This window comes from Miniopterus natalensis, chromosome 21 (genome assembly GCF_054644295.1).
Source record: "Miniopterus natalensis isolate mMinNat1 chromosome 21, mMinNat1.hap1, whole genome shotgun sequence".
NCBI classification, from domain to species: Eukaryota; Metazoa; Chordata; class Mammalia; order Chiroptera; family Miniopteridae; genus Miniopterus; species Miniopterus natalensis.
The window spans coordinates 14813342-14839010 of NC_142101.1; the positions used below are offsets into that span (position 1 = coordinate 14813342).

Consider the following 25669-nt stretch of genomic DNA (forward strand, 5'->3'; position numbering starts at 1 on the left):
TTCATTTAAATTACAGTTGACATACATTTTATATTAGTTTCAGGTGTACAACATAGTGATTAGACATTTAAACAATTTACGAAGTGATCACCCCTATAAGGCTAGTACCCATCTGACTTTCCAGTGCTTTTACATAAAGTTTTCTGTGGTTGAATGAACAAAGTGGCTGAAATTAATCATTCCCAAACCCAACAGCATCTCAGAATCACCTAGGAAGCTTTTCAAAAATAGTCACAGGCTCCATCACAGCAATTTTGACTCTGTATATTTTAAGAAGACTACTCCAGGGATTTGCTAATTACTAAAATTCAGGACTCACTAGATAAGATGGTTTAGTATAATCTTACAGAGCATAAAAGCATCCAACAAGATAGTGACACCAGGACTCTTAACACTATGTCTTGCTTTCCTGAAAGCAGGTTTCTATGTGTGTACCACAGTTTGCACTCTTTTTACAAGTCATTTTTTATTGATGACATCCATTTTTTTGATTCCATTCTCTCAAAACTCAACAAAAATAACTAGGATGCACTGAGTGAGAGAGATGGAAATAAATGATCTCAAAAGTTAAAATCTAGCAATGATATTTAAATGAGAAAATTAGCCCTATGAAATCTTGTATGGGTCAAGACGAGGGTAAATTAATACAAGCAAGTCTTAACATTGGATAACTAGAGAACAACTTGTGTTGTTTTACAATCTACGCAAGTCAGCAGTTTACTGAACTCATGTGGTGCATTAATAGCATTGTAATGGGCGACATTAAGTGTTCCGTGCTTCTGCTTGCACTCTGTCCTGATGGCAGTGTACCCAGAACATTGTGTTTAGCTCTTGAGTATCACATTATAAAAGGCACATTGACTAACAGGAGTGTATTTGGAAAAGGGGAGTCCAGGCAAACAACGCCAGGGCAGGGGCTTTTAGCAGTAACGCCTTTTACCAATACATCCTTTCTTTAAAAGATTTTTTTCCCCATTTTTTATTTTAAAGCGTTTTTTCAATTACAGATTACATTTACTATTATTTAGTGTTGGTGTCAGGCGTAGTGGTTCAACAGCCCTAGACCTGACAAAGTGTGTTCTCCCTGATGTTTCCAGCACGAACTGGCACCGTACATATTGTTACAATATTACTGACTCTATTCCCTACGCTGTCCTTGACATCCTCGTGGCTATCTGGAGACCACCAGTCTTCCCGTCTCAACCCCTTCACCTTTGTCACCCAGTCCAATGAGTCCTTTATTATTTTCACGTACGAAAAGAACTCTTGAAAATACTTTCCCCTCTTGATATAAAGAATAAGAGGAGGCACGAGGAGAGTCCCCCCGCATCCCGCATCACCGGCGCGCTTCCAGGACCCGTCTGCGTTTACATACACGCAGCGCTCGCGGACAGACCTCGGCACCCTCGGCCGACTTCCGGTCGCTCTTCTCTTGAACTTGGTCTTGCCACCTGCTTTACGACGTGTCGTAAGCGAAGTGTCATAAGTGCGGCCCGCTTTCGCGTCTTTCCCGTCGCGACAAGGAAGGCCACCTGGGTCTCGCGTTCTCTAGCCGCCGAGGGGCGGGACGGCGGACGCAGACGGCGCGCGGAGATGACGTAGCTGGTGTGCGCAAAACGCCACGGCCACGGCCACGGCGCAGGGGCGAGGCTGCGGCGGCGTTAGCGTCAGCGTGAGCGTCAGGGGCGCGCACCCGCTGCAGCTCCCGGCTTTCGGCGCGTCAGGAGTGGTTGGGGCGGTCGGGCAGGCGAGCTCCCCGTGGACCCGCAGACCCGTGGAGATGGCGACGCTGTGTCTGACCGTGAATTCAGGAAACCCGCCTCTGGGTGAGGGCCCGGGGCCGCGGGCGGTGTGGGTTGCATCAGCCGGGGCGGGTGCGGGGCGGGAAGGTCGCCACGCCCCGGGCTGGCGCAGGGGCGATCCAGGGGCGCAAGAGGAGGCCTCCCTCTGCCCCCCGACTTGTGCCCGGAGGAGCCCCGGCGCCCCTCGCCTTCTGTCCCCCGGCAGTGGATCTGCGCCTGAAGACAGGTTGTTGGGGCGCGGAGGGAGGCGCCGTGTGAGCCGCGACAGCGGGGCCCTTCTCTCTCAGAGGGATGACTTCCAGCCAACTCCCCTCTCTCTCTTTGAAATCACTCCCCCCCCCCCCCCCGGAGAACCGGGAGCTGCTCGTAGAAGTAACATTTAGAAATTCAAAATCCCACTATTTCCCCTTCCCCTCTTGTAGAATGTCCTCCCCCTTCGGTCTGTTTGCCGTCGTCTCCTCTCTCTCGCTTCTTTCAGAAAAGCCCTTCACCCCCCCTTCCCCCCCGCCTTGACTTCTGTTTGCTTTTCGTCGGGTTCAAAGGGATGGAGGCGGCGGACGGCCCCAGTGGCGTTTAAAACGCCGGGCGAGGTTGCATTTATTTTAATGGAAGGTGACTTATATTTCGCGCTGTGAAATGTCCTGAAGCGTGGGGAGCTGTCATCTTCCCGTGCACTTAGTTCCCTTCGGAACTGCGTTTTCAGCGCGGGCAAGGCTATTGTGCAGGGATCGCTTAGGGTTTCTGCTTTATTTTATTTTATTATTTTAAATTTATTTATTACTTTGGGAAAGTTACACGAAATAATTTCCTGTTATCGATCTCGTGTCTGTTAATGCGTCTGCGTCGTGTAGACACGTGGGTACCTTTCTAATGTCCGAGAAGCCCAGCTCTTTTAGATACAGGGGGTCGCATAGGGCTGACGAATTCTGCATTGCATTTCCAGGCGTTGGTGCTGCTCTGAGTGTATTCTAACCAAACACACAATTTTTAATAGCCACTTTAAACATTTTTTATTTTTTTAAAAATATATCTATTGATTTCAGAGAGAGGAAAGGAGAGGGAGAGAGAGAGAGAGAGAAACGTCAATGATGAGAGAGTCATTGATCGAGCCCGCAACCGGGGCCTGTGCCCTGACAGGGAATCGAACCCCAGTCACCTGGATCCTAGGTCGATGCTCAACCGCTGAGCCACGCCTGCTAAACATTTTTTTAAAAAATGCTGTTTTAACACATTGGACCCCGTCATTGTAGGCTGCGCTTCGCACAAATCAGTGAACTCTTAAAAGAAATGGATTTGATCCTCAAGCTGAAAAGCGCTAGGCAGTGTGGTCGATGTGTTGAGAAGCAGATCACACACTGTGTTTTAGATTTTCAGTTCTGGACTGCCTTAGACCTTGGTTCAGATACCAGCTGCCGCATATTTAGCCAAGGGCTTTGGGCTGGAACCCCTCCAAGCCTCAGTTTCCTCTCCCGTAAAATGGAGATAAAGGAGTCTGCCTCTTAAGGGTACTCCAAAGAGTAAAAATTTTAAAGACCGAAAGCGTTTGGTACAGTGTCTTCCACATAGTAATCACTCAAATGCTATTAACAGTAGCTTTTATACAAGGCACTGTTCTAATTTTCTCTTGTCTCCTGAGGGAGGAAAAGATTAATTGCAGAGTCCCTAGCTGGAAGCTGAGCATCTTCAAAAGCAGCTGGACTGTGCCAGTGAATGGTTTCTGATTTTTATTTCTCCAAGATCAGAAGACTCTAGTACTTTCTGTTTCCAGACTCCTGGGGGGAAAGCTTACCCTTTGCAAGACTTAATATCCTGATTGCTTTATGATTCAAGTTTTAAATACTACAGGAGAAATATAAGGAGGAATATTTTCATCTTATTTTTAGGTGCTTTGCTGGCAGTAGAACATGTGAAAGACAATGTCAGCATTTTTGTTGAAGAAGGGAAAGAGAATATTCTTCGTGTGTCTGAGTAAGTGCTTTTTTATATCTTTGTTTTCAGTACCGAGCAGCATTTTAAAAATTTCCAGGATTAAATGTTGTATGCGTGTTTTATTTGCTAATGGGTAGATAGTCCCTAGAAAGAAGTATGCTTTTCTTCATTCTCAAAGAACTATATTCAGAGACTTATATTTGTAATTTGTTTAAAAGATATTAGAAATGTACAGAAAGGTGTATGTGTAGGGACTTGAAATACCACTGTAATTTATTCTGGTGGGAAACTGGAAATATTTAAAGTCAGTAGTAATAGGAAATAAATTTGGTAAGAATTATTTTATTATCTATTCTTATCTCTTTTTCTTTATGGTTTTGGGTCTTTTAAAATAAGTTTTCAAAAACAGTTTTGATGGGGTTTGATCTGTCTTTACCTGGAAGTTGATAAAACCAGCTTCTCTGTGACAGTATATCCTTGGTTTTGTTGCTTTGATTTATTGTAAACCAGTTATTCTTAATATCCCAATTATATTTTCATATTTTCACCACTGAATAGAAGGATGATACATCATATAGATAATCTACTCCGAAGTCAGTTGTTGAATTGAACTTTAGCTGAACTTTTCAGAACAAATTGGAATTTGATAGAAAGAGAGTAAAGAACAAATTACTTTTTTTTACTGGGCTATAGTAGAAAATACGTGGTAAATAGAAGCTTTCTATTTTTACATTTCTTCATAAGTCTCATGACTTACTGATTTGCTAGGGCCACAGTAATATTTTGTGTCATGCTTATATTGTAGAAATGTGGTATTCACAGACGTGAATTCCATACTTCGTTACTTGGCTAGAGTTGCAACTACAGCTGGGCTCTACGGCTCTAACCTGATGGAACATGCTGAGGTATGGAGCGAACACTTTCTTGGGAGTAATTTGTTTTGGTTTATGCTTCTACTCTTTGGAGAACTTCATTTTATTGTTGGCTTATGTACTATTATTAACACTCGAGTATTAGTTGTAGACCAGGTTAAGGGATTCTCATCCTGTTTTTATTTTCAGAAAAAAACTTTTAGCTTCTAACTTTGAACTTTTAACCCCATACCAGCTGTCCTGTTGGGTTATTGAGTGCTGTCTTCCTCTTCCCAGATTCCTGGAAACTCATAGCTGGATGTGACCGTATTGATCCTCTTACACAATTCCCTTACTTTACAGATGAGGCAACAGACCTAGAGTAGTTAAAATTCAGACTACAAAGAGTAGTTTCCAAGTGTTTACTTTTAAGTTCTGCAAGTGGATGAATCTGTTTTATCTAGGTACCTGCCAGCTGTTGGGTTCAATCACTTGGTTATTTTTTCTTGCTGCCAGTTCGCCTCTCTTTTTCTTTTTCTTCCCTGAAAGTGCCCCTGAATGCCCCTGCAAAAAAGAAAGCATAGAAAAATAACAAAACGTGTCTATGTAAGTGCCAATTTAGATCCCAGGCAATTACAATTAGATCCACATAGTGGTAAATTCTATCACTGTTATAAGAAAGGCTTGGTTCTAACTGAGGTTGTTTGTTTTTATTTAAATCTAAATTCTGGGATGCGTTTCTTTTTTGTGTTCACAGATTGATCACTGGTTGGAGTTTAGTGCTACAAAATTGTCATCATGCAATTTGTTTACTTCTGCAGTCAATGAGCTCAATCATTGCCTGTCTCTGAGAACATACTTGGTTGGAAACTCCTTGAGCTTAGCAGATTTGTGTGTCTGGGCCACCCTGAAAGGTATCAGTAATTCTTCTTGAAGATTGATCTATTTTAATTATTTAATGTTTTTCTGGATAAGAAGTATACATGTTTCTATGTATATGAATGAACACTCTACTTATATATCTGTTTATTGGCAGTCACTTAGGACTTGCTTACAGAGAAACAACTGACCCAGCTATTGTATTCCTGTCCAGTCACAGGAGTTCTGTATCCTCTGCTGCCCCTGGAGGTCATCTCTCTCTTTCACTACCTCAGATCCCCTCTTGCCTTTGGAGTTGGCCTTGTTCCTGCTAAAGAAGCCCTCATCCCATGTATGTCAGGCCTCTCCTCTCTCAGCCATTACTCTACTCCAGACACTGTGGTCTGATTGCTCAGTGTAGGAGTGTGCTTGAGGGGGGCGAGCTGGAGTTGTCCTTCTGCGGGGGAGGGGGTGTCACTTTTTCTATCTTCTGTGACTCATTTGCAACAGGTACAGATTCAGAATTGAGGAGAGGTACAAAGGGGACCTGTATTTTGTTAATTTACTTTCTGTAAAAGCAAGCCTCAAAGAACTGTGCCATAATGCTTTATTATTCTTTAAATCTGGGTTATGTGGGGTTTAAAAAATATTTTCTATACTCTTTTGTGGCTTAAGCTTTTCTCTAAATTAAATTAAATTGTCTTAATGATAACCAACATAAACTGAAGAACTTTTCTAGTTAGATCTTTTCATCTGTAGGTTTATCATGACATTTTAATCTAAATTGATTTTTGACTTAATGTTCATGAAAGGAAGATAATATCTTGAGGATATAGCTTTGTGATCTTAAAATTAAATAAATATCCTTCAGAACCTAGTTTTGATACTACAGCAGAAGAAGTGAGCTGCTTCTTGATCTTAATTTTTATTTTGTTCTCTAGTTGACCTCCTTAAAGCTTTTCCTTAATTATGAAATGTATCAGTGGCCTTACAGTGTGCATATGGCAGTGGTGAGGGCAGGATTCAGTATTCATTTCAGTGAACTGAACTGAAAAAATATTTTTAACTAACTTCTGTAAACTATATTAAAGTTTTGGAAAACATTTCAGTGTGTGCCCAGATATCATTCATTATAGAAGCATAACTCTACGCCATCTCCTTTACTGAAATCAGCCATAACTGAAACTTTGCTTTGCAGTTGCAGATTTACTGAATGGTTTTAAAATTATGTTTTCTGATAGGAAATGCGGCGTGGCAGGAGCAGTTCCAGCAGAACAAGGCCCCAGTTCATGTGAAGCGCTGGTTTGGCTTCCTCGAAGCCCAGCAGGCCTTCCAGTCTGTAGGCACCAAGTGGAGTGTTCCAACAGCCAAAGCTAAAGTGGTAAGCCGTTTACCTTTTTAATGCTGCCATCTTAGTCTCTCTGAGACCCCAGATTTGAAAAGAAAATTCTTCCTAGTCATAGTTTATTTTCTTTTAAGAATAAAATAGGATATTCTTGGATGAATCTGCTACTGTAAGTCTTGGCTTGCCTTTGCAGCTGGTTAAGTACATAAAGCCATAATCTACATAATTATAGGTCTAAAAGATGATGAGCGTCTAGTGTGTGTCCCTTGGGAAATTCAAACTCCAAGTAACTAAAATCTTGTTATTTTTAGGTACACCATCTTTTCTGCCTCCTAAAGCTTCTATTCTTTGGTTTTTGAACCATTGACCATTGAGTGCTGGGCTTTTCTTCTGCAGAGCCTTTTTGTCAAACATTTAACTATATAATTATTTTGTTGTTTATTTTCAGGCACCTCAGAAAAAGCCAGATGTTGGGAAATTTATTGAGCTTCCAGGTGCTGAGATGGGAAAGGTTACTGTCAGATTTCCTCCAGAGGCTAGTGGGTAAGAAAATAAAACTTAAAATTATAATTGAATGTATTTAGTGGAAAATCTTTAGGTAGTTACAAAATTTTTTAGTAATTATAGGTTCATATAGAAGAAAATAAGATTTTAATTATGGGAGTTAAAAATTTTAAATATCTTAATCCTTAATTATTGATAATGTATTAAATATATAGTTTTAATTTATTAACTCAACAGGAGAGATAGCATTCATATTTTATCCCAGGCAGAATTTTAATTATAATTGAAAAATATCCATAAATAGGAAGGATTAAGTTTTAGTTACATTTTGAGATTTTTAGGCTTTCATTTAATAAGGATTTATATTTGTGTCATTAGCAGTAGAAGTTATGGTAGAATTCTTTTCAGTTATTTTTTTTTCCCAAATAAAGGAAGGGGAGTCCTGAAAATTATTAGCAGGTTTCCCCAGCCTTTTCACTCTTGGCACCCACAGAAAATATTAAGTTTAGTAGCTCATTAGGGAAAGGACTGTTGTGACTGAAGATCAGCATCCTGGGGCTGCTTCAAGCCTTGCCCAGCATCCCCAAGACTGACGGGAGTCTCTGCCTTTGCATAGCCTCTTTCAAGCACATGAGACAAGCTTTGTAATGGAGCCTTTCCGATGATACTAATATAATATAGTGCCTCTGATTGATTTAAAATGCCTCCTGTTAGCCACGGGAGCTTAGCCATTAGGAAAGTATTGTACCACATTCTGTAAATGAGATGATTTTTTCTTCCCCCAGATTTTATTTAGTTTCAGGTTTTTCACTGTGTAGTCCAATTCTTCCCTATCTTTGGTGGATGGAATGTATAGACAGTAGAAAATGGCAGACGAACAGTTTTGTTGTAGCTGTTCTTAGTAGTTCTTCGGCACCATTGCCAGCAAAGCCAGGTTTACAGTTCCCCATTTCCTCTGCTTTTCTAAGGTTGATTCAGATGGTGAAATGAAGGATGGGTAGAGGAAATGAAAGAGAAATGATGATTCTGGGAAATGCGCAGACTGAATCATTAAATGATTGGAGTCGACTGAATGGAATCAGTCATCAGTAATACCTGTCTTACATGGTATAAGTCCCACAGACGTCTTGGGTCCCTGCCACCCAATGTTCTGCTCTTGTGTACTTGCGATAAGAGGTCATGGCTGTCTTGTTGGGCAGTGACTTCAGTGGTGTAATAAAAGCCACTCTCCTAGCAGTAGTTGTTCATAGCGATGCCATTTGAACATAAGTCCTTTTTGATTCTTTTTATATTTTCTCTCACTTCTTGAAATAGTGAGTTCCTCATGTGTTCTAAATTATGTCTATTTGAGACCATGCTCTTGGCCAAATACAGTTTTGGGATTTGGAATATAAATCAATGTTCAGGTTTTCCATATTTTTTTTATCATAATTCCTTATATTACTAAAGAATTCTTTAATTATTTTTTAATCATCTTTTTCTGTCTTGCATGAAAGGCCAGAATGCTCGACTCTCCCCTTTTATTCTTCTTAGCTAACATGTGTGCATACCTCTTTTGAGCAAGTACCACCATGCACTTTACATGCAGTCACTTATTTAATCCTGATAGCCCTGTGAGGAAGACACTATTATCGCCACTTTACAAATGGTTTCCGAAGCTGATTCATATGATGTTTTAGCAAGTTGCCAACTCAAACTCACACTGTCTGGCTCTAGAGTCCACATGACTTATGCCTGTGTCTGTTACGTGTGGCAGAAGCCCAGTTCAGCATCAGCACTAATTAATGCAGCATGGATCTTATTTTCTTTAGCTATTCTAATATAGGTTGTCTCTTGAGCTGATTATTTTAGTTATTGAGTGAATGTTTTATGGTCCCGTTAGCTTTCTTGAGGGTTTGAATTCTTAGAAATGCACACATTTTTTCAGATTCAGAAATTATATCTTTAATTGTAAGATAATGGTTTGATTTTTATCACCTCTCCTGTTAATTCCCGTATGTAAAGTCTAGCACATTACCTGTGAGGTAGCAGGTAGTCAGTGATTATTAGTCTTTTTTTTTCATTAACAATGGGGGTAGCATGCTATGGGTATAATACTTGCAGTGAAGACCACACAAAGTATTTCTGTTTCTTTCTTGAAATGCAGTTCTCTATTTTATTCTTAATAAACTTTTTATTTTAAAATAGTTCTAAATTTACAAGAATGTTGCAAAAATAGTGCAAAAAGTTTCCATATGCCCTGCACTCAGTTTTTTCCTGAAGCTAACATCTTGTCACAACTAATGAACCACAGTTGATATATTATTATCATCAAAACTCCATATCGTTTTTGGATTTTTTCAGTTTTCTCCTAATGTCCTTTTTCTGTTCTAGAATCTCATCTGGGATACCACTTACGACCCTTTATTTTATGCAGAAAGTTTTGAATAACCCTAAGTGCATTGCATCGTACTTGTCTGCATTAACCTGTGCATATACACATTACTTAAAATGGAATGATTGACCTAGAATGCTATATGAGTTTCTAAAAAAAAGAAGTGATTTTTAAAATGATATAGGGACATACAAGGTGTTGTATTTTTTCCCCTTCCCTGTCGATATCAACCCAGATGAGAGGTATGTGTGACACTAGGTGACTGTAGAACATTGTGACTGCAGCTACCATTATCAATTGAAACTAATAAAAGTTAGTGAGAGCCAATTAAACTTCCATGCTTCATGCCTTGTTTGCTGCTGGATAAATTGTATTTTCAACAGCAGTAATGTAGGATGTTTCTTTTCACCCACGTCGTTGATAGAGGACGCTGATGTGTGTAGTATTATCAACCTTGTCTCTAATTGATTTTATTCCTTATAATTGTCAGCTACCCATAGGAACAGAGTAGTATTTACATAGACTGTTTCATGGAGTGAGACCTTGGTACTGGATGAGACCTTCAGAATTATTTAAAAATTCTTTTATTTAGGCTTCAGAGAAAACGGAAGTAGCTCTTCTGTGGCTTCCTGATCTCATGTGCTCTTCCAGTTGGTTACTGCAGCGATGGGCAGTCTCAGACAGGTGCTTCTCCCAGTGTGCATTATGGGTGCCCGTTCTCAGTAGCATCAGTCTTACGAGAGATACACCACCAGGTAGCATTGAAACAGTGTTGGAAGTAGCTTTCCTCTAATTAAATGACCAGGAGTTCCCCCGTTTGAAAAAAGGTGGTAATGTTTATAAATAACTTGTCTCTTTTTGAGATTTTACATATGAAATTATTTCTTAAGATTATTTTATAAATGTGGTAGTCTTGTTTTCTTCCTGTCAGGGTCATATTTTCTATCCCAGGACTTTCTGTTTCAAAATAAAATACGACTGGGGTACCAGCTAGAAGGAGTTTTGTTTAGCTTTCATCTCCTCAGAAAGATTAAGTGTAAGTCTTCAGTTAAGACATGTTAATGAGTTTCTTTGAAATGTTTTTGTTTTAGTTACTTACACATTGGGCATGCCAAAGCTGCTCTTCTCAACCAGCACTACCAGGTTAACTTTAAAGGGAAACTGATCATGAGATTCGATGACACAAATCCTGAGAAAGAAAAGGAAGATTTTGAGAAGGTAATTAAAGGTGTAGTGATAACCCTTTGTCAGAAGTTATTTCAAATCAGACGGTGACCTGATACCTTCATGGTATGTGAATTAAATAGAAACTTGATTCATGACAGTAAATTTTGTTCTCATAGACGCTTTTTTTCCTTCATCTGTATATTGTATCTGAGACCTAAGCCAGGAAATACTGATCTCCCATACCCAAAACTTCAATTTGTTTTTTTCTTCCTCAATTGTTGTAGAATTCACCTAAGTGCTCTGTTTTCCTATAAGTACCAATTTCTTAAATTACTGGGTAACTAGGGGCAGGTTTCCTTTTTGTCATATAATTTTAAGTTCATGACTGAAACAGACACCAACTAGGCATTGGGAAGTGTGAAGGTTTCCTAGTCTCTTACGTCATCTTTATTCTGCGTTGAAGCACTGCAGTGTATTCAAAAAGGGCAAATGTCAGAACGGCCAGTAATAACCAGCTTTTCCAGAGTAAATGGAAAGCTCCACCATGAGATCACTTTCTCAGCTGAAAATTTGGAAGCTAGTATAATGAATCTCTCTTTTTTTTTTTCTGATTTAATATCGTACAACTTCCACAACCATTTTCAGGCTAAATAAGACTGATGGTGTATTATTACATTTGCCCAAATGCAGTATCAAGGATTGAAAATGCACAAGGAAATGGGAAAGATAAACCGATGGTGATTTTTGGTTCTTACTGCAGGTTATCCTGGAAGATGTCGCAATGTTGCATATCAAACCAGACCAGTTTACTTACACCTCGGATCATTTTGAAACTATAATGAAATGTGCAGAGAAGCTAATTCAGGAAGGGAAGGCTTATGTGGACGATACTCCTCCCGAGCAGATGAAAGCTGAACGTGAGCAGAGGACAGAATCCAAGCATAGAAACAATTGTAAGGCCCACTTAGTGTTTTACATTTTAATTGATGTTCTTGTGCTCTGTGCTTTGTAAAACATGATTTCTTTCCTGTGAAATACACTGGTTTGAAACATTTGGGAATATGGGCCATGCGTTAGTTCCTCTCTCAGAAATCTTCTTTCTCCGTCATCTTTACCTTGTTGCCTTGTTAGCATCACAACCGCACGTGAGGTGTACACTCCCCGCGCCTCTCGCTATGTGCAGCCTGTGCGTTTCATTCATTCCGCTTGAGCGGCTCCTTCTTGGGTGTGCCTGCATCTTTCTCCATGTGTAAATGCTCAGCCTTTGTAAAGTGTGTGGTGATGACAATATTCATGCCAAATTTTCTCAGCATGTGGGTAAATGCTAACATAATATACTATATCTCTGAAATAGTGCCCGACAGAAAAGCATATCTTTCTTGTTCATTACTTGTCCCTGAGCCTCAGAAATGGGCTATTTTCCTTCTATGGTTATGTTGCCAGAACTTCCACACTATTATTGTTAAATGTGGAGTGTCTCATTAGGGAAGTAGAGTAAATTCAAATAGTTACAGAAGTCTTTTTTTTTAAGTTTTTCTCCATTTCTCAGTTACCAACTGGACTTTTAGACCTAACTTGATCCTTTGAGAGCAGGTCACGTGTCTGTTGTATCTCAGTAGTTTCTGCAGAGCATCAGCGTTTAGCAGCTCTTTATCGACATGGGGCAGGTTTTCGATATTCTGACATAGGTAGGACCATAGTCACTTGGGATGTAGCTTTCTTTTTCTGGGTTTAAACTTGTATCGCTGTCTGTTTTCTATCCGCTCTCATTTTCTTGGATCCCAGAGTGTCCTGCTTCCCACTGGAATGACAGAAGGGGCTTTGGGGGAGCCTCTAGCTCAGGCTCCCAGCCTGAGCCATGTTCTCCAGATGGGCATGGGCTGCAGCACTGAAGTCTGTGGGCCCCATGGGCGGGGCCAGACTAGTCTCTCCCTGGACATGAGGTGGCAAAGGAGTGCTGCTCCTTCAGAGGCACAGTGTTAAATTTAAGGGGTGCCAGCCCATTGGGCTGTGATGGAAAATGGGAAACAGTGGATGAGAGAAACCTTCAGGCCTCATACTTCTCTTAGCCTTCATCAGTACCTCACATAGAATGTGTTGACTTGACTTTTAAAACATTTTTATAGAGGGTATTTCCTAAGCGTCCTGTGAGTCTTCTGCATAAAAAACAGTGCATTTACCCTTGGTGCCAGATATTGGAACTATTACAGTCCTTTTAAGCCCAGTGGAGTGTGCTGATAATATAAAGCCAGAACATGAACACTGTGTCAAATCACAGGACTCTTATTTAAGAAAATTTGAATTTAACCCAACTAGTAATACTAATATAAACTAGATAAACCAATATAAATTAGATAAACTAATATAACTCTCATTTTATAGCTGTTGAGAAGAATCTGCAAATGTGGGAAGAAATGAAAAAAGGGAGCCCATTTGGTCAGTCCTGTTGTTTGCGAGCAAAAATTGACATGAGCAGTAACAATGGGTGCATGAGGGATCCCACACTGTACCGCTGCAAAATTCACCCTCACCCAAGAACTGGAAGTCGATACAAGTAAGGTTTTCTCTCTCATTATGCTTGGTAGCCTGCTGTGCTCTGCTCTGGTGCTTCCTGTAAACTCGGAGTAGACGCAGGATAGTCAAGATTTCTGATTTTTGTTCATCATAGATGAACCGGAACAATGAATTTGCATCCACATTCTCATATCAAATAATTGTGAAGCCTAATGCAGTAGCATCTTCATGAAGTTCTATCTTAAAAGTTAGAAGTCGTAATGCAGTAATACATTTTTTAAAATTCAAATGAAAATTGCTTATGTGTTGTGTACATTTGTTTAGTCAGAAATTTTTTTAGGAGTATTCCATCTTAAATGGAATTTTAATTGACTAATAATTTTTTCTCTTGTCTGTTCTTGAATGCAGTTAATTACAAAAGTGATTCCATTTACTTGAGTGTGAGATTAAGATATTGGAAAGCTAAATTCCCTCAAAATTATTATGTATTTTGCTTCGTACCATGATTACATTGGTCATTACAGAGAATGGTTGTGGAGCTGGCTGCACCAGTACCCAGTTGTCTATTAAGTTGCAAATTTGCTTTTTGTTTGAATATTGAGTGGGCAGCTGATTTATTGTTCTCAAAGTCCTATGATGTTTTGATAATACTTTGATTATTATGAGTCCTAAAACATGTTGGTTTTTAAGAAATCCCTAATTTGTAAAGAATTATATTTTAAATTAGTGTTGTTGTTTATAATGCCTAATCTAAGATGAGAAAGCTGAAATACTTCATGTTGATTTTTTAAAATATTCCCTTTTTCCCAGTGTTTATCCGACATACGATTTTGCCTGCCCCATAGTGGATAGCATGGAAGGGGTTACACATGCGCTGAGAACAACGGAATACCATGACCGAGATGAGCAGTTTTATTGGTTTATTGAAGCTTTAGGCATCAGAAAACCGTACATTTGGGAATATAGTCGATTAAATCTCAACAACACAGTGCTGTCCAAGAGAAAGCTCACGTGGTTTGTAAACGAAGGACTAGTGGACGGATGGTATGTTTACTGTTGCCTAGAATTGAGAGGAAGTAGGGGCATGGTGTCTCTGGGACTTCTAAACTGCTGTGAGGGGTGGGGAGGATGGATGGGAGGAGGTGCAGTGCTAGGCCTGTAGGATTTCTATCCTTGTCTTTATTTGCTCCAGTGCATCAGGTCCCCCTTCCCCTTTGTTTCAATGCTGCAGACATAGAGTATGTTGTGGGCCATGGCCGTGGGAATGAAAAACACATGAGGGCAGATCTCAGCATTTAATAGAAAAGTACTTGTGAGTCTCTCGTCTTCATAGATCTGGTCTCATGGTCATAGGTAGAACAGAGACCTTGAGTGTTAAAGTAAAAAGCACCTACTGTTTTAATGCTTGGATTTCCTGTATTTGAAGATGTCACCCTGTGTCTTTCCTCAAATGTACTTCTCCTGTTTCCGGAGGTGCATTTATTTTGCTGAGCAATAGTTGACTAGTGAGCAGTTTTTCTCTTTAATGAACTTGGGCTCTCTGGTTGTGATCTAGCCAATTATTACAACCAGCTCTTAGTCTAAATATTTAACAAGCTGAATATAATATTATTCGTTAAGATATTTTGTACTCTGCACACATTAAAAAAATTTCCTTGGTTTTATTTATTTATTTATTTATTTTAAATATACCTTTATTGATTTCAGAGAGAGGAAAGGAGAGGGAGAGAGAGATATAAACATCAATGATGAGAGAGTCATTGATCGGGTGCCTCCTGCATGCCCCCACCTGGGCATCGAGCCCGCAACCCGGGCATGTGCCCTGACTGGGAATCGAACCCCGATCGCCTGGATCCTGGGTCAATGCTCAACTGCTGAGCCACGCTTGGCCAGGCTCCTTGGTATTTAAAAATGTTCCTGTTTCCCAGGGATGACCCAAGATTCCCTACAGTTCGTGGTGTGCTGAGAAGAGGGATGACAGTTGAAGGACTGAAGCAGTTTATTGCTGCTCAGGTGAATGATGGTTTCTTTTCCAGATTCTCTGCTTGAATTTTCAATTGTCTCTTAATATCCCCTTGGTCTTTATTATTTCTGTTCCTTCTATTTTTTGTATGTTCCTTATAATGCAAGGACAGAATGTTGTTTTTTTTAAAAGAGTATGTTTGGCACTGTTTATAATAATGGAAAACTGAGAGTGTCCTAACCTCCTGAGCTAGGGTTGGACAAAAGCAGCGGTAGTGTTTTTACCCAGTGCAATATGATTGTCAGCTGTAACTCTTGAATGTACCAAATTAGCTTGTACATAATGTTTATATTCCAACAGAAATGAACTTGTACATAATTATTGGGCTTATTTTTTCTAACATATACAACTTTAGTTAAGAAAATATTCTAATTAATACTTCTTGTCCTTTAAGCCATTTTATTACTGTTTTTCTAGGGCTCCTCGCGTTCAGTTGTGAACATGGAATGGGACAAAATTTGGGCATTTAACAAAAAGGTATGTGTTTTGGCTATTAACCTTCTTTCCTCACGTCTAACTCTTACACGTAGAATTCATTAGTGTGCTCATGGTGGAGGCAGCTTCGTGAAGAGTATTATCATTTTTATAGACTTTCAGGAAAATAGAATGTTTTCCTTTTTTAAACATGTAAAGAGCTAAGCCTGTTAACTATACTGTCGAGTAACAGTGGTTCAGACAAGCAAACTTGGAGTAATGGGAAACAGTAACAGTTTGTCCTTAAATCTTTTATGAACACTGCATTTCATTTTCTGCTTTCAAGCTGCGAGCTCTCTGTAAGAAGGTATCACTTAATGCTTTTATTTGCCTTACTTAGCACGTGGCTTCTAGCATATTACATGATATAACCTGAGCTGTTACACAGCTTTGAAGCACAATCACATTCTTTAAGACTTGCTCATACAAACCCACTGAAAATGCACTATTCCGAGTTTTAAAAAACATCCTCTGGTTTTCTGAGTGGCAAAGGGAAGATTTGGCTAATTCTATTCTGGATACTGTTCCCTTGTGTACTGAGAGAACAGAGTTTTAAAATGACAAATTCCATTGTGTCGTATTAACTATGATCCTGTGTCTTACTGAATCTAGCTTTTTAAAAAGTGGTTCTTAAATGAACGTCAAATGAGGAATATTGCATATTGACACTGTTACTATTGCTAATTGGAAGCAGATGCTTGGACACTATAATAAGGCAAATCATTGAAGTGCTGTGTTTTACAGTGGTTTCTGTGATTGTGTTCTGTCAACTCTTCGTGCTGCTGCTTGGTTTGCTGACGCCTTGCCTCAAGAAGTAGTTGCTTGTCTCGCATGTGTCTTGAATTTATTTTATTTAGTCTTTTGTGTTCAGTCAGTTTTTTTAATACATAAAGGAATGACTAATTGGTTCTTTCCGTTGCTGCAGTTACTAATAATAAATGCAAGTAGAATTTACAAAAAAATTAACATTGGTGTACTTTTTATTAATCAAATTTTAAAGGTTTTAAGTTTTATTAAAGATGTATACTTAGTTCAGATATATGAAATACATTTCACTATAGTCACGTAGTTCTGCACATTCCTCTATCATCCTTCCTTCCATTTTCTCTTTCTGGATAAATCACTTTCAGCTCTTTCAGATCATTCTTTTGGTATTTTTTGCCTATATCTCTAAATGACACATGTCGCTACTTCTTGATTTTTTAGTGCTAGGCATCATCAGTTGACTTCGCATATCAGAGATGAGGTTTCTTTTTCTCATAACTTGTTGCTTTTCTTGTAGTTGATTGTTTTGCCCATTCCCCTTATTTGTTTAGTTTCCTAATTCTATCTCAAACTCTGCACAAATTGTCTAATTTCCCTACAAAAATGTTCACATGCCTCAGGTATTCTTTGTTTCACTTGGAGACTTCTCTGCCGCAGCCTTCGTGCTGCTGGGACTTGATCTAGACTAGTGGCCAGGTAGCTTGTGAGCACAGCTGTCTTCCAGGTCAGCCTTCCTCATCTTCCTGCCATACCTTTGCGCTCATTCTGTGATGGGTCATCTGGTTTGTGGCTCTGCCTTTCCTTTTTGTTAGCCCTTGCTTTGCTGTGCCATATCCTCCGGTAGCTCCCTGAGAAGGGGCCTGGGATGAAGAAGATTTTTCAGATCTTGTCTGTGCCTGTTTGCTCACTTGGAGATTTCATGATGCTGTGCCGTGGTGGGGTCTGTATCCACCCATATCCATTGGATAACATGGGGCTTCCTGTCTGTGAACGCATCCCTTCAGTTCTGGGAAATGTTCTCTACTAAGTTTTCTTCCTTCTCCCTGGAACTGTTCTTGAGCAAATGTTGGGCCCATGGACTGGTTCTCTAATTTACTTTCTCTCTTATTTTCTGTATCTACATCTGACTCTGTTTCCTGGTGGAGTTGCTCAGTTACCCTCCTGTTGAGTTGCGCATTTATGCTCATAGTTCCAGGATTTCTTTTTTGTTCTCTGAATTTTCAAAATAACTTCCTCTTCCTGTTTCATGGTTATAATATTTATTAACAGTATTTTTTTTTTTTTTTTTTTTTTTTTTTTACTGAAAGCATTTCTTTCCTCTGGGTTGTTAATTTTGTTTTTATGTTGATAATAAAGGCATTTTTCAGATGTCTGGTTAGCACTGGTTATCTGCTCATGTTTGACATGGGAGATTGAAAGAGTGATTGGGGACCCTAAGAGGAAGGGTTGGGCTTCTCAGCTGGGGCTCACTGTAGGGTGCTGTGACTGGGCAGATAGCTGAGAAATCTCTGTGCAGTAACTTTATATACCTTTTTTCTTAGATTAGGCAGTTTTTCCAGAAATGTTTCTTTTAGTTACCTGCCTGAAGTGTGGAGGCCTGGCTGCCAGGGCTTTGGAGCCAAACGCGGGGAGACTGCTGAGGGCCTTTACATGTAGTATCAGGCATTCACTTGGCACCCTCCCATCAGCTGTTGTGTGTCTGCTAGGATCTAGGCACCCTCTTTTTCCCAGAGGAAACTTCCATTCTTTAGTTGTAGTAGGGAAGAGGCAATTGCCTGGTTGTATGGAGCAGAGAGGGATTGCTTCCATATTTTCTCTCGCTTCCAGAATTTTGATACTGTTATCTCTTCTCCTATTCTACTTGTCAATTTGTGCCCTTAAACAGAAAACCTTCATGTCTTCTTTGTGGAGGTGTGGGGGGAGTGCAAGTGGATGAGTATTTTCGCATCTGCTTTGTTTATCCCGAAATTGGGATTTTTTAATCACTTAGCTCCATCTTAAAAATATAGCATGCAGACAAGTAGAAATATTTTGTTTATAGTTTTAATTTACAGAATTGCCTTATTATAGTGACCTCTTGCTCTTCTGCTTTTGATGGTGATGCATTGCCTAAAACTAATTATAGAAAATTATACTAAAACACATATCTATATTTCTTCAAAACAGACTTTCCCAACAGTACAAAATTGGATATCATATTTACCTGTAGGATTAATATATTACCCCATGGGATAATTTTTCCTTACCTTCTAGCCTCAGAGTTAAAGATTATTTTCATAGTACTCTTAATTTTATGCTTTAACTCCTTGGTTCCTGTTCACCTGTCGGTCCTTATTCTTGGAAAGGAGCTCTCGGTCCTTCACATCTTCATTTGCGATTGTCTCTCTCTTTTCTACTTGACGGTCAGAATGTTAGCAAAGTGTCAGTGGGAGAATAAAACACTAGTAAATGCAGTAACGTGGAAGCCAGTTAGAGTCCCTGCACTGCTGTTTCATTTACTTACGAGATGTAGCAGAAGATCTGAGTGTCTCACACATGGACGGGTCGTTGCAGGTTATTGACCCGGTGGCGCCACGATACATTGCACTGCTGAAGGAGGAGGTGATCCCGGTGCACATCCCTGAAGCTCAGGAGGAGATGAAAGAAGTGGCCAAGCACCCAAAGGTCAGCCTGCAGACTCTCAGCATTGCTCTGTCTGTAGAGGGGCAGGATCATAAATACAAGGGAGAATGCGCTTTGGTGTCCATAGCATGGTTTCGGGATAATTTCTATCCAACATTATTTGTCAGGAGTTGATACTAATTGGAAAAAACATTTTTGTAAATTTCTTGCTGGAGAAATTTATCCTGATAAAATCTACAGCACATCACACAGAACTGTTACACCCAAATGGCACCTTTTTAAAAAATTCTGGAGAGATAGTATATCTGTGTGTAATTAGAATGCATCTCTTCCTGGAGTCCTTTTGAAAGATGAGGTATGACAGTTCACACTGGTATTTTTATATGGAAGCCGAGGTGCCTTCTCTATTAACTAGGTTATTCGCTAACTCTTACCTTTGTCTTTAAGCCAGAACACTGGCCCTAGTAATATTAAGTCACAGCTTGTATCCGAGTGTATCACACTGCTCTTTGCTCTGCTTTACAAAATATCAGTGACGTGAAATTCTATCTGTCTAAATTCAGAATGTAAATCTTAAATATGGGTAGCAAGAAGCTCCTCTTAGTCAAGCCACAGTTGTCATCTTCGGTGGTCATAACTTCCTTGGTTGTCTTGAAGCAAAGGTAGATCTTTTTATTCCAGCTTTGTGAGTTGTCTGTGAATACCCTCATTGTGTAATGAAGGGTATGTTCATAGACTCGGTCATACACTGGCAGACTGATGGACTCACAACCTTACTCATCACTGTGTGATGGCCCTGGACTCACTCATGCATAAGGTGGTGTGCGTCAGGCAGAGCTATAAATATTCTAGGCTGTAGCCTTATGTGATTGCCTTTCTATGATGACATTAGCTATATTTTAATTTTGAAGACTTGGGTTACTTTAAGGGGAACCCTAATAAGAGTTGTGAGAGAGAGAGAAATGGATTGATTGATCGATTTAGCTTTGCCTTTATCTTGCATCTGATTGTTCAGCTAGGATAGCAAAGTATATTCTGGTAGGGGGACACCGAGTGACAGATAATACTGTCCTAGCTCTGAAAACAGAATGGTTTAGGTTGGACATAATCTCGGCCTGGCCCCCTTATTTCCTCCATTCAAATTATCGGTCAGTTGACTGACCCAGTGTCACAGGACTGGGATTCCAACTAACACAGATAACTTTTGTTTGTGAAAGAATAAAATGGAAGAAAATGTAAATTTCCACACTGGGTTCATTAAGTTGTTGTTTTAACCAACACTCTCCTATTTTACCCATCAGAATCCTGACGTGGGCCTGAAGCCTGTGTGGTACAGTCCCAGAGTGCTCATTGAAGGTGCAGATGCAGAGACGCTGTCAGAGGGGGAGATGGTGACCTTTATAAACTGGGGCAACATCAACATTACTAAAATACACAAGTAAGAACTTTCTGTTTGTTTTCAAGGAAATACGGAATAGAAGTATTTTGTGTTTATTTATTGTTAAAAATGACCTGGTTCAGATGCGTTCATGTGGCCGACTAGTAAGTCTGCCCGGGCACGAATACTGCACATTCTGGATGGTAATGTTTTTTCCGCACATGCTCCAGTTTTACTAATAGGGTCTCCGGATAGCTTTTGCTCGTGAGGCTGAAGTTTACTTCATCTGGATATAAAAATACTTCTAATGCTTTAGGGTCCCTTTTGATATTTAATTCTCATTTTACAGTTGCTTGGTAGAGGGATTCTTTGGCCAGAGTTTATATGTATAACATATTCTTTATCCTAAAATCTGCTTTGAAATTGATTGTTTAATGATGAATATGTAGTACTTCCCAGTGATTATAGTTATATTTTAAGATTACATAAATGGAACATAGGATGCCAGGATTAATTTATGTAAACTCTGACATCTTAATTGTCCAGTCATTGCATGTGATTTTAAACAATTGCTAAATGTTTTAAAATATATTTTAGATTTTTGTAATGCTCAGTGCAGCTGACTTTTAAGTTTGTAAATATGTTCATGCTCTTCATCAGATGTATGTTGGTCTGTTGTCCAGTGGATTATTGGTATCTTGATAGTAAGGGTGATATTTTATTCATTTCTTAACCAATACATGCCTGACATACATTAAAAATTCAAGTAAGTGTGTGGTTTGAAATTTTTGCAAAGAAAATTCCTACTCCATTTTGTTACAGAAAATTCCTCATCTGTTTGTTACAGATACTGTTATGGCAGTTAGGGTTTACTTTTTTAAAACACTTTTCAATCTTACACCTAGAAATGCAAATGGAAAAATTGTATCTCTTGATGCAAAATTGAATTTGGAGAACAAAGACTTCAAGAAAACCACTAAAATCACTTGGCTTGCAGAGACGGCCCGTGCCCTTCCCGTCCCAGCCATCTGTGTCACCTACGAGCACTTGATCACAAAGCCAGTGCTAGGAAAAGAGGAGGACTTTAAGCAGTATGTCAACAGGAACAGTAAGGTAACCTAAAGGAAGCCGTGCTTCATCTTTCCCTGTCATGCAAATTCTCTTTAGAATTTTTAAAATTAATTTTAATTATTTGGTTGCTCAAATAAAATGGAAAAGGTTTGTAGAATTTTATTAAAACAAAAAGATGTAAAAGTGTTATGTTCCCATTTTACAGATGATAGAAAGTGAGGCACAGTGAAGTTAATAAGTAACTTGTCTGAGGACATACAGTAAGTGGTAGAGCTGGGATTCAAGCCTAGGCATCCTGGCTCACAGCCCTTATTCTTAAGTGCTTTGTCTTTTCAGTCTGCTATGCTTCGTGCATTGTGGCTGGTTCATATTTATTGTGGGAAACTTCATTTATATATGGAGGAACACCAAACAAGTTAGTTTAAAGGTTTACTGAAGCCAGTCAGCTTATAAATGTTAACTTTAAAAATGACAATAAATGTAATTGTTACTTTAATACTTCTCTGTTTTGTGGTATGTGCTTAAGCAGTAACGTTTTTAATATGTCTGTTTAAAGTAGGAATGTTCTAGCCACTGGAAAAACTGTTGCATTTTAGTGTTGCTTTTAGTGCTCTGATTTTGAGAAAGTGTCTTTGTCTTATATCACCTTTATAGCATGAAGAATTCATGCTAGGGGACCCTTGCCTTAAGGATTTGAAGAAAGGAGACATTATACAGCTCCAGAGAAGAGGATTCTTCATATGTGATCAACCTTATGAACCTGTTAGGTAAGAAAACGGAGCTGAACAACTAAATGAAAATGCTTCGAGTTCTCATAGTAAATTGTATTTTAAAAATTGAACATCACTAAAATACTGTCCCTGACAATTCTCTTTTCAGTTGGATTTCTTCTATATTTAATATTTTAGACTTTAATTAGTGATATCTTTGAAACAGCATAATATTAAGAAATTCAATTCTAAAACTAAACTTTCCTGGCTCTTCCTGTGTTTTTCAGCCCACATAGCTGCAGAGAAGCACCGTGTGTCCTAATATACATTCCTGACGGGCACACAAAGGAGATGCCGACGTCTGGGTCCAAGGAAAAGACCAAAGTGGAAACAGTAAAAAATGAGGTCACTATTGACTCACTAACACGTCTCTAATCATTGATCTTTTTTTAGGAGGGTTTAGAATCTGTTTTACAAGTGATTGTCTTCCTATGGAGACTGAAGACCACAGCTCTTACTTGGGGGTTTGTTGTCCTTTCATGTAAGAGTTTAAAGCACCTTGCAAAAGGTTTTTAAACCTTAACTTTATTATGTGAAAAAGTCAGAGACTAGATTACAAGGATATTTTTAGTCAAGGTGGTTTTTCCCCCCATTATGGCAGTAGTAAATCTTTTTTAACAGCCAGTCTGCTTTAGTTTGTAGGGGCTGAGGAGTTTGTCGAAGGCCACCTACTCTTAGCTCCTCATTTCATACAGAAAAGGGAAAGAAAAGCCTTGCCCAAGATGACAGCATTTGTTATTGACAGTACAGTGGCCTGGTTTTCTGATTTCCTGTCTGAACTTTTCTATCAAACTCCAGTGCCTCTTGGAGGAGAGTTCCCGATGGTCTGAGGTTTGAGAAGGAGAAACAGGGCAGGAGTGCTGGGTTGTAGTTGCTGAGACACTTACCTGCTTTTTCTGTTCCCTTTTCATCTTGGAGGTGATGCTTCATCTGTGTCTTCAAGAATGTGTTAGGGATGTGCCCCAGCCAGGGTCTGGAGGGTGTTCCAGGTGCACACACAGCTTCTGTCCTCATCGTGCTGGTGTGGGTTGGAGAGGTGGCAGGCAGCCTGTCTAGAGATTCGGAGTTCACTGTGTCAGCCAGATGTCCTTCCGCTCCTTCAGCTCACAGCACTCTTAGTTCCTCAGTCAGTTGTCATGGCACCTCTAGGCCAAGTGACATTTCTAACAGTTCTTTTTATTAAGTAGTCAAGTCCGAACAAGTAGATGCATATTATATCCCAATAACGTAGTAGCCATTTGAAAAAATAATACGTGCGAGTTGAAAGAAAATATTTTGTATGTTAAATATTTTTATTTCACTTTTAAAATGATACACAAATTGAAAGAAAAATAATTTCATTCCTTCCTTCAACCTTGGACACTACCATTTTCTGTTCCACAGTGATTTTCTGTGGTATTTGATATTTAACACAGCAGCTCTGAAAAGATAGGACATCATTGAAAGGAAGGTAGCACACTCTCACGTTAGCTAGTACACACAGATGGTGGGCACATTGCTCTTCTTGTCTCGGATAGTTATACTATCCCCTGGCACCTTGTGAATCTCCTGTGGCACCTGGAGCACCTCATACATAGTTGAGATCCATTGATGAGGGCAGTTGGGTGGTCACTGAAGATTTGGCATCATTGAAGAAGGCAGTTTGGAGGGTGGGTTGGATATAGGATTAGGTGTTACAAGTGGTCAGAGGCTGAGAGCATGGAGGGTACAGAGTAGGACCTGAGTCCAGGGTGTAGAATTAGTAAGATGGTAGCTTCCGGTTTTGTTTTGGTTGACTAGGTAAGTAAATGGTAAGTACCCTGAGCTAGGAACGGCAGAAGCATGAAAGTTTATTAGGAGATAGGAGTTTGAAACTTTATAGTGGGAATGTCACTACTTGAGCTTTTAATTTACATAGATTAAAAACCGTGGCCTCTGATTTTAAAATTTTGTTTTAACTTGAAACATTATAAAGCAGTCCGTTTGATTTCATTTCGTGGGAAGACATTTAACACGAGTTAATTATTTTACTTTCGGTTTCCTGCTTCCGTAGACAACTACTCCTATGAAGGACCGGCCAGCGCCACCTTTGACTAATGCTTGTGCCGCCTCTGAGGATCCCTTGGTCCTTTACGGTAGAGTGGCTGCTCAAGGGGATGTGGTTCGTGAATTAAAAGCCAAAAAAGCAGCAAAGGAAGATGTCGATGCCGCTGTTAAACAGCTTTTGGCTTTGAAGGCTGCATATAAGGAGAAAACGGGCCAGGAGTATAAGCCTGGAAGTCCTCCCACTCTGGTGGGACAGACTGCTGCTGCTTCTAAATCCTCAGCAGGTGCCGGGGAAAGCAAGTCCCTGTATGATGAAGTTGCCGCACAGGGGGAGCTGGTTCGCAAACTGAAAGCTGAAAAAGCCCCTAAGGTGAGTGTGCTGGGAGGAGCCAAGACAACATTGTAAGGGAGCCTGTGAATTCCAGCTGCTAGCGTAGACTCATCTAGGACATGTTTGTAGACTGCCTTGCTTGAACTTTTCTACATAACGGTCAGCATTTACTGATACCTGCCCTTGCCATGGTCTGTATTAACAAGGAGCAGCTCGCCATCTAGTGGCTGGGGGAGGGATCTGGGGAAGAAACAGGCCTGTGGACATAATCCTGTGCCATGTGACCGATTGTGTGAATTGCTCTGAGAAATGTTTGTGGCCTTAAGTGGCAGGGAAGGAGGAACCAGTTCACGAAGTCAAGCCCAGGGTCTGCCATGCCTCCCTGTGTGCAGAACATACTCTCATTTTAGAATTTCATTCTTTTTCACTGTGTTTTTAGAATGTCTCATTCAGTAATGAAGTGCTTTGCCCATCTTAATTTTCTCCTTTATAATATTTCAAGTTGTAACCTTGCCAAAGAAAGGTGTTTTTTTGTTTACTTTTTCCTGTGTGAAGTGTGTGCCATCTGACCTAAACTTGAGTGAGTACTTACAGTGTAAACTTTTCCCCCATTTCCCTTTTAACTGATGGAAGTTTCTGGTTTTCTTGATTTTTGTATGTCTGATTAACTATGTTCTTTTTCTTAGGATCAGGTAGATTTTACTATGAAAATGCTCTTAATTCTAAGGACATTGTAAACAAGAGACAACAGGTCAGGAATATAAATCAGATAACCTACCTTCTTCCCTGTGTGTGATTTCTCCTCTTACCTGTGCCCGCTTAGGGTGATGCCTGCTGTGACAGATTCTAAGTCTGTAGGCAGAACA

The 25669-nt window shown here is 39.7% G+C and overlaps 1 protein-coding gene across 1 annotated transcript in view; it reads left to right on the top strand.

Annotated features, from left to right (window-relative positions):
• The first annotated feature begins 1683 nt into the window (after window positions 1-1683).
• EPRS1 (glutamyl-prolyl-tRNA synthetase 1) overlaps window positions 1684-25669 on the top strand; it is a 35018-nt gene continuing 11032 nt past the window's right edge. Inside the window, exons 1-18 of the mRNA XM_087828948.1 lie at window positions 1684-1826; window positions 3686-3770; window positions 4537-4636; window positions 5340-5496; window positions 6682-6821; window positions 7234-7328; window positions 10755-10881; window positions 11591-11783; window positions 13213-13384; window positions 14155-14388; window positions 15273-15357; window positions 15785-15844; window positions 19160-19270; window positions 20530-20666; window positions 21512-21719; window positions 22332-22444; window positions 22675-22792; window positions 24480-24842. Of these exons, the coding sequence (XP_087685074.1) occupies window positions 1781-1826; window positions 3686-3770; window positions 4537-4636; window positions 5340-5496; window positions 6682-6821; window positions 7234-7328; window positions 10755-10881; window positions 11591-11783; window positions 13213-13384; window positions 14155-14388; window positions 15273-15357; window positions 15785-15844; window positions 19160-19270; window positions 20530-20666; window positions 21512-21719; window positions 22332-22444; window positions 22675-22792; window positions 24480-24842 (2544 nt within the window). The 5' untranslated portion in view covers window positions 1684-1780. The remainder of the gene's footprint in view (window positions 1827-3685; window positions 3771-4536; window positions 4637-5339; window positions 5497-6681; window positions 6822-7233; window positions 7329-10754; window positions 10882-11590; window positions 11784-13212; window positions 13385-14154; window positions 14389-15272; window positions 15358-15784; window positions 15845-19159; window positions 19271-20529; window positions 20667-21511; window positions 21720-22331; window positions 22445-22674; window positions 22793-24479; window positions 24843-25669) is intronic.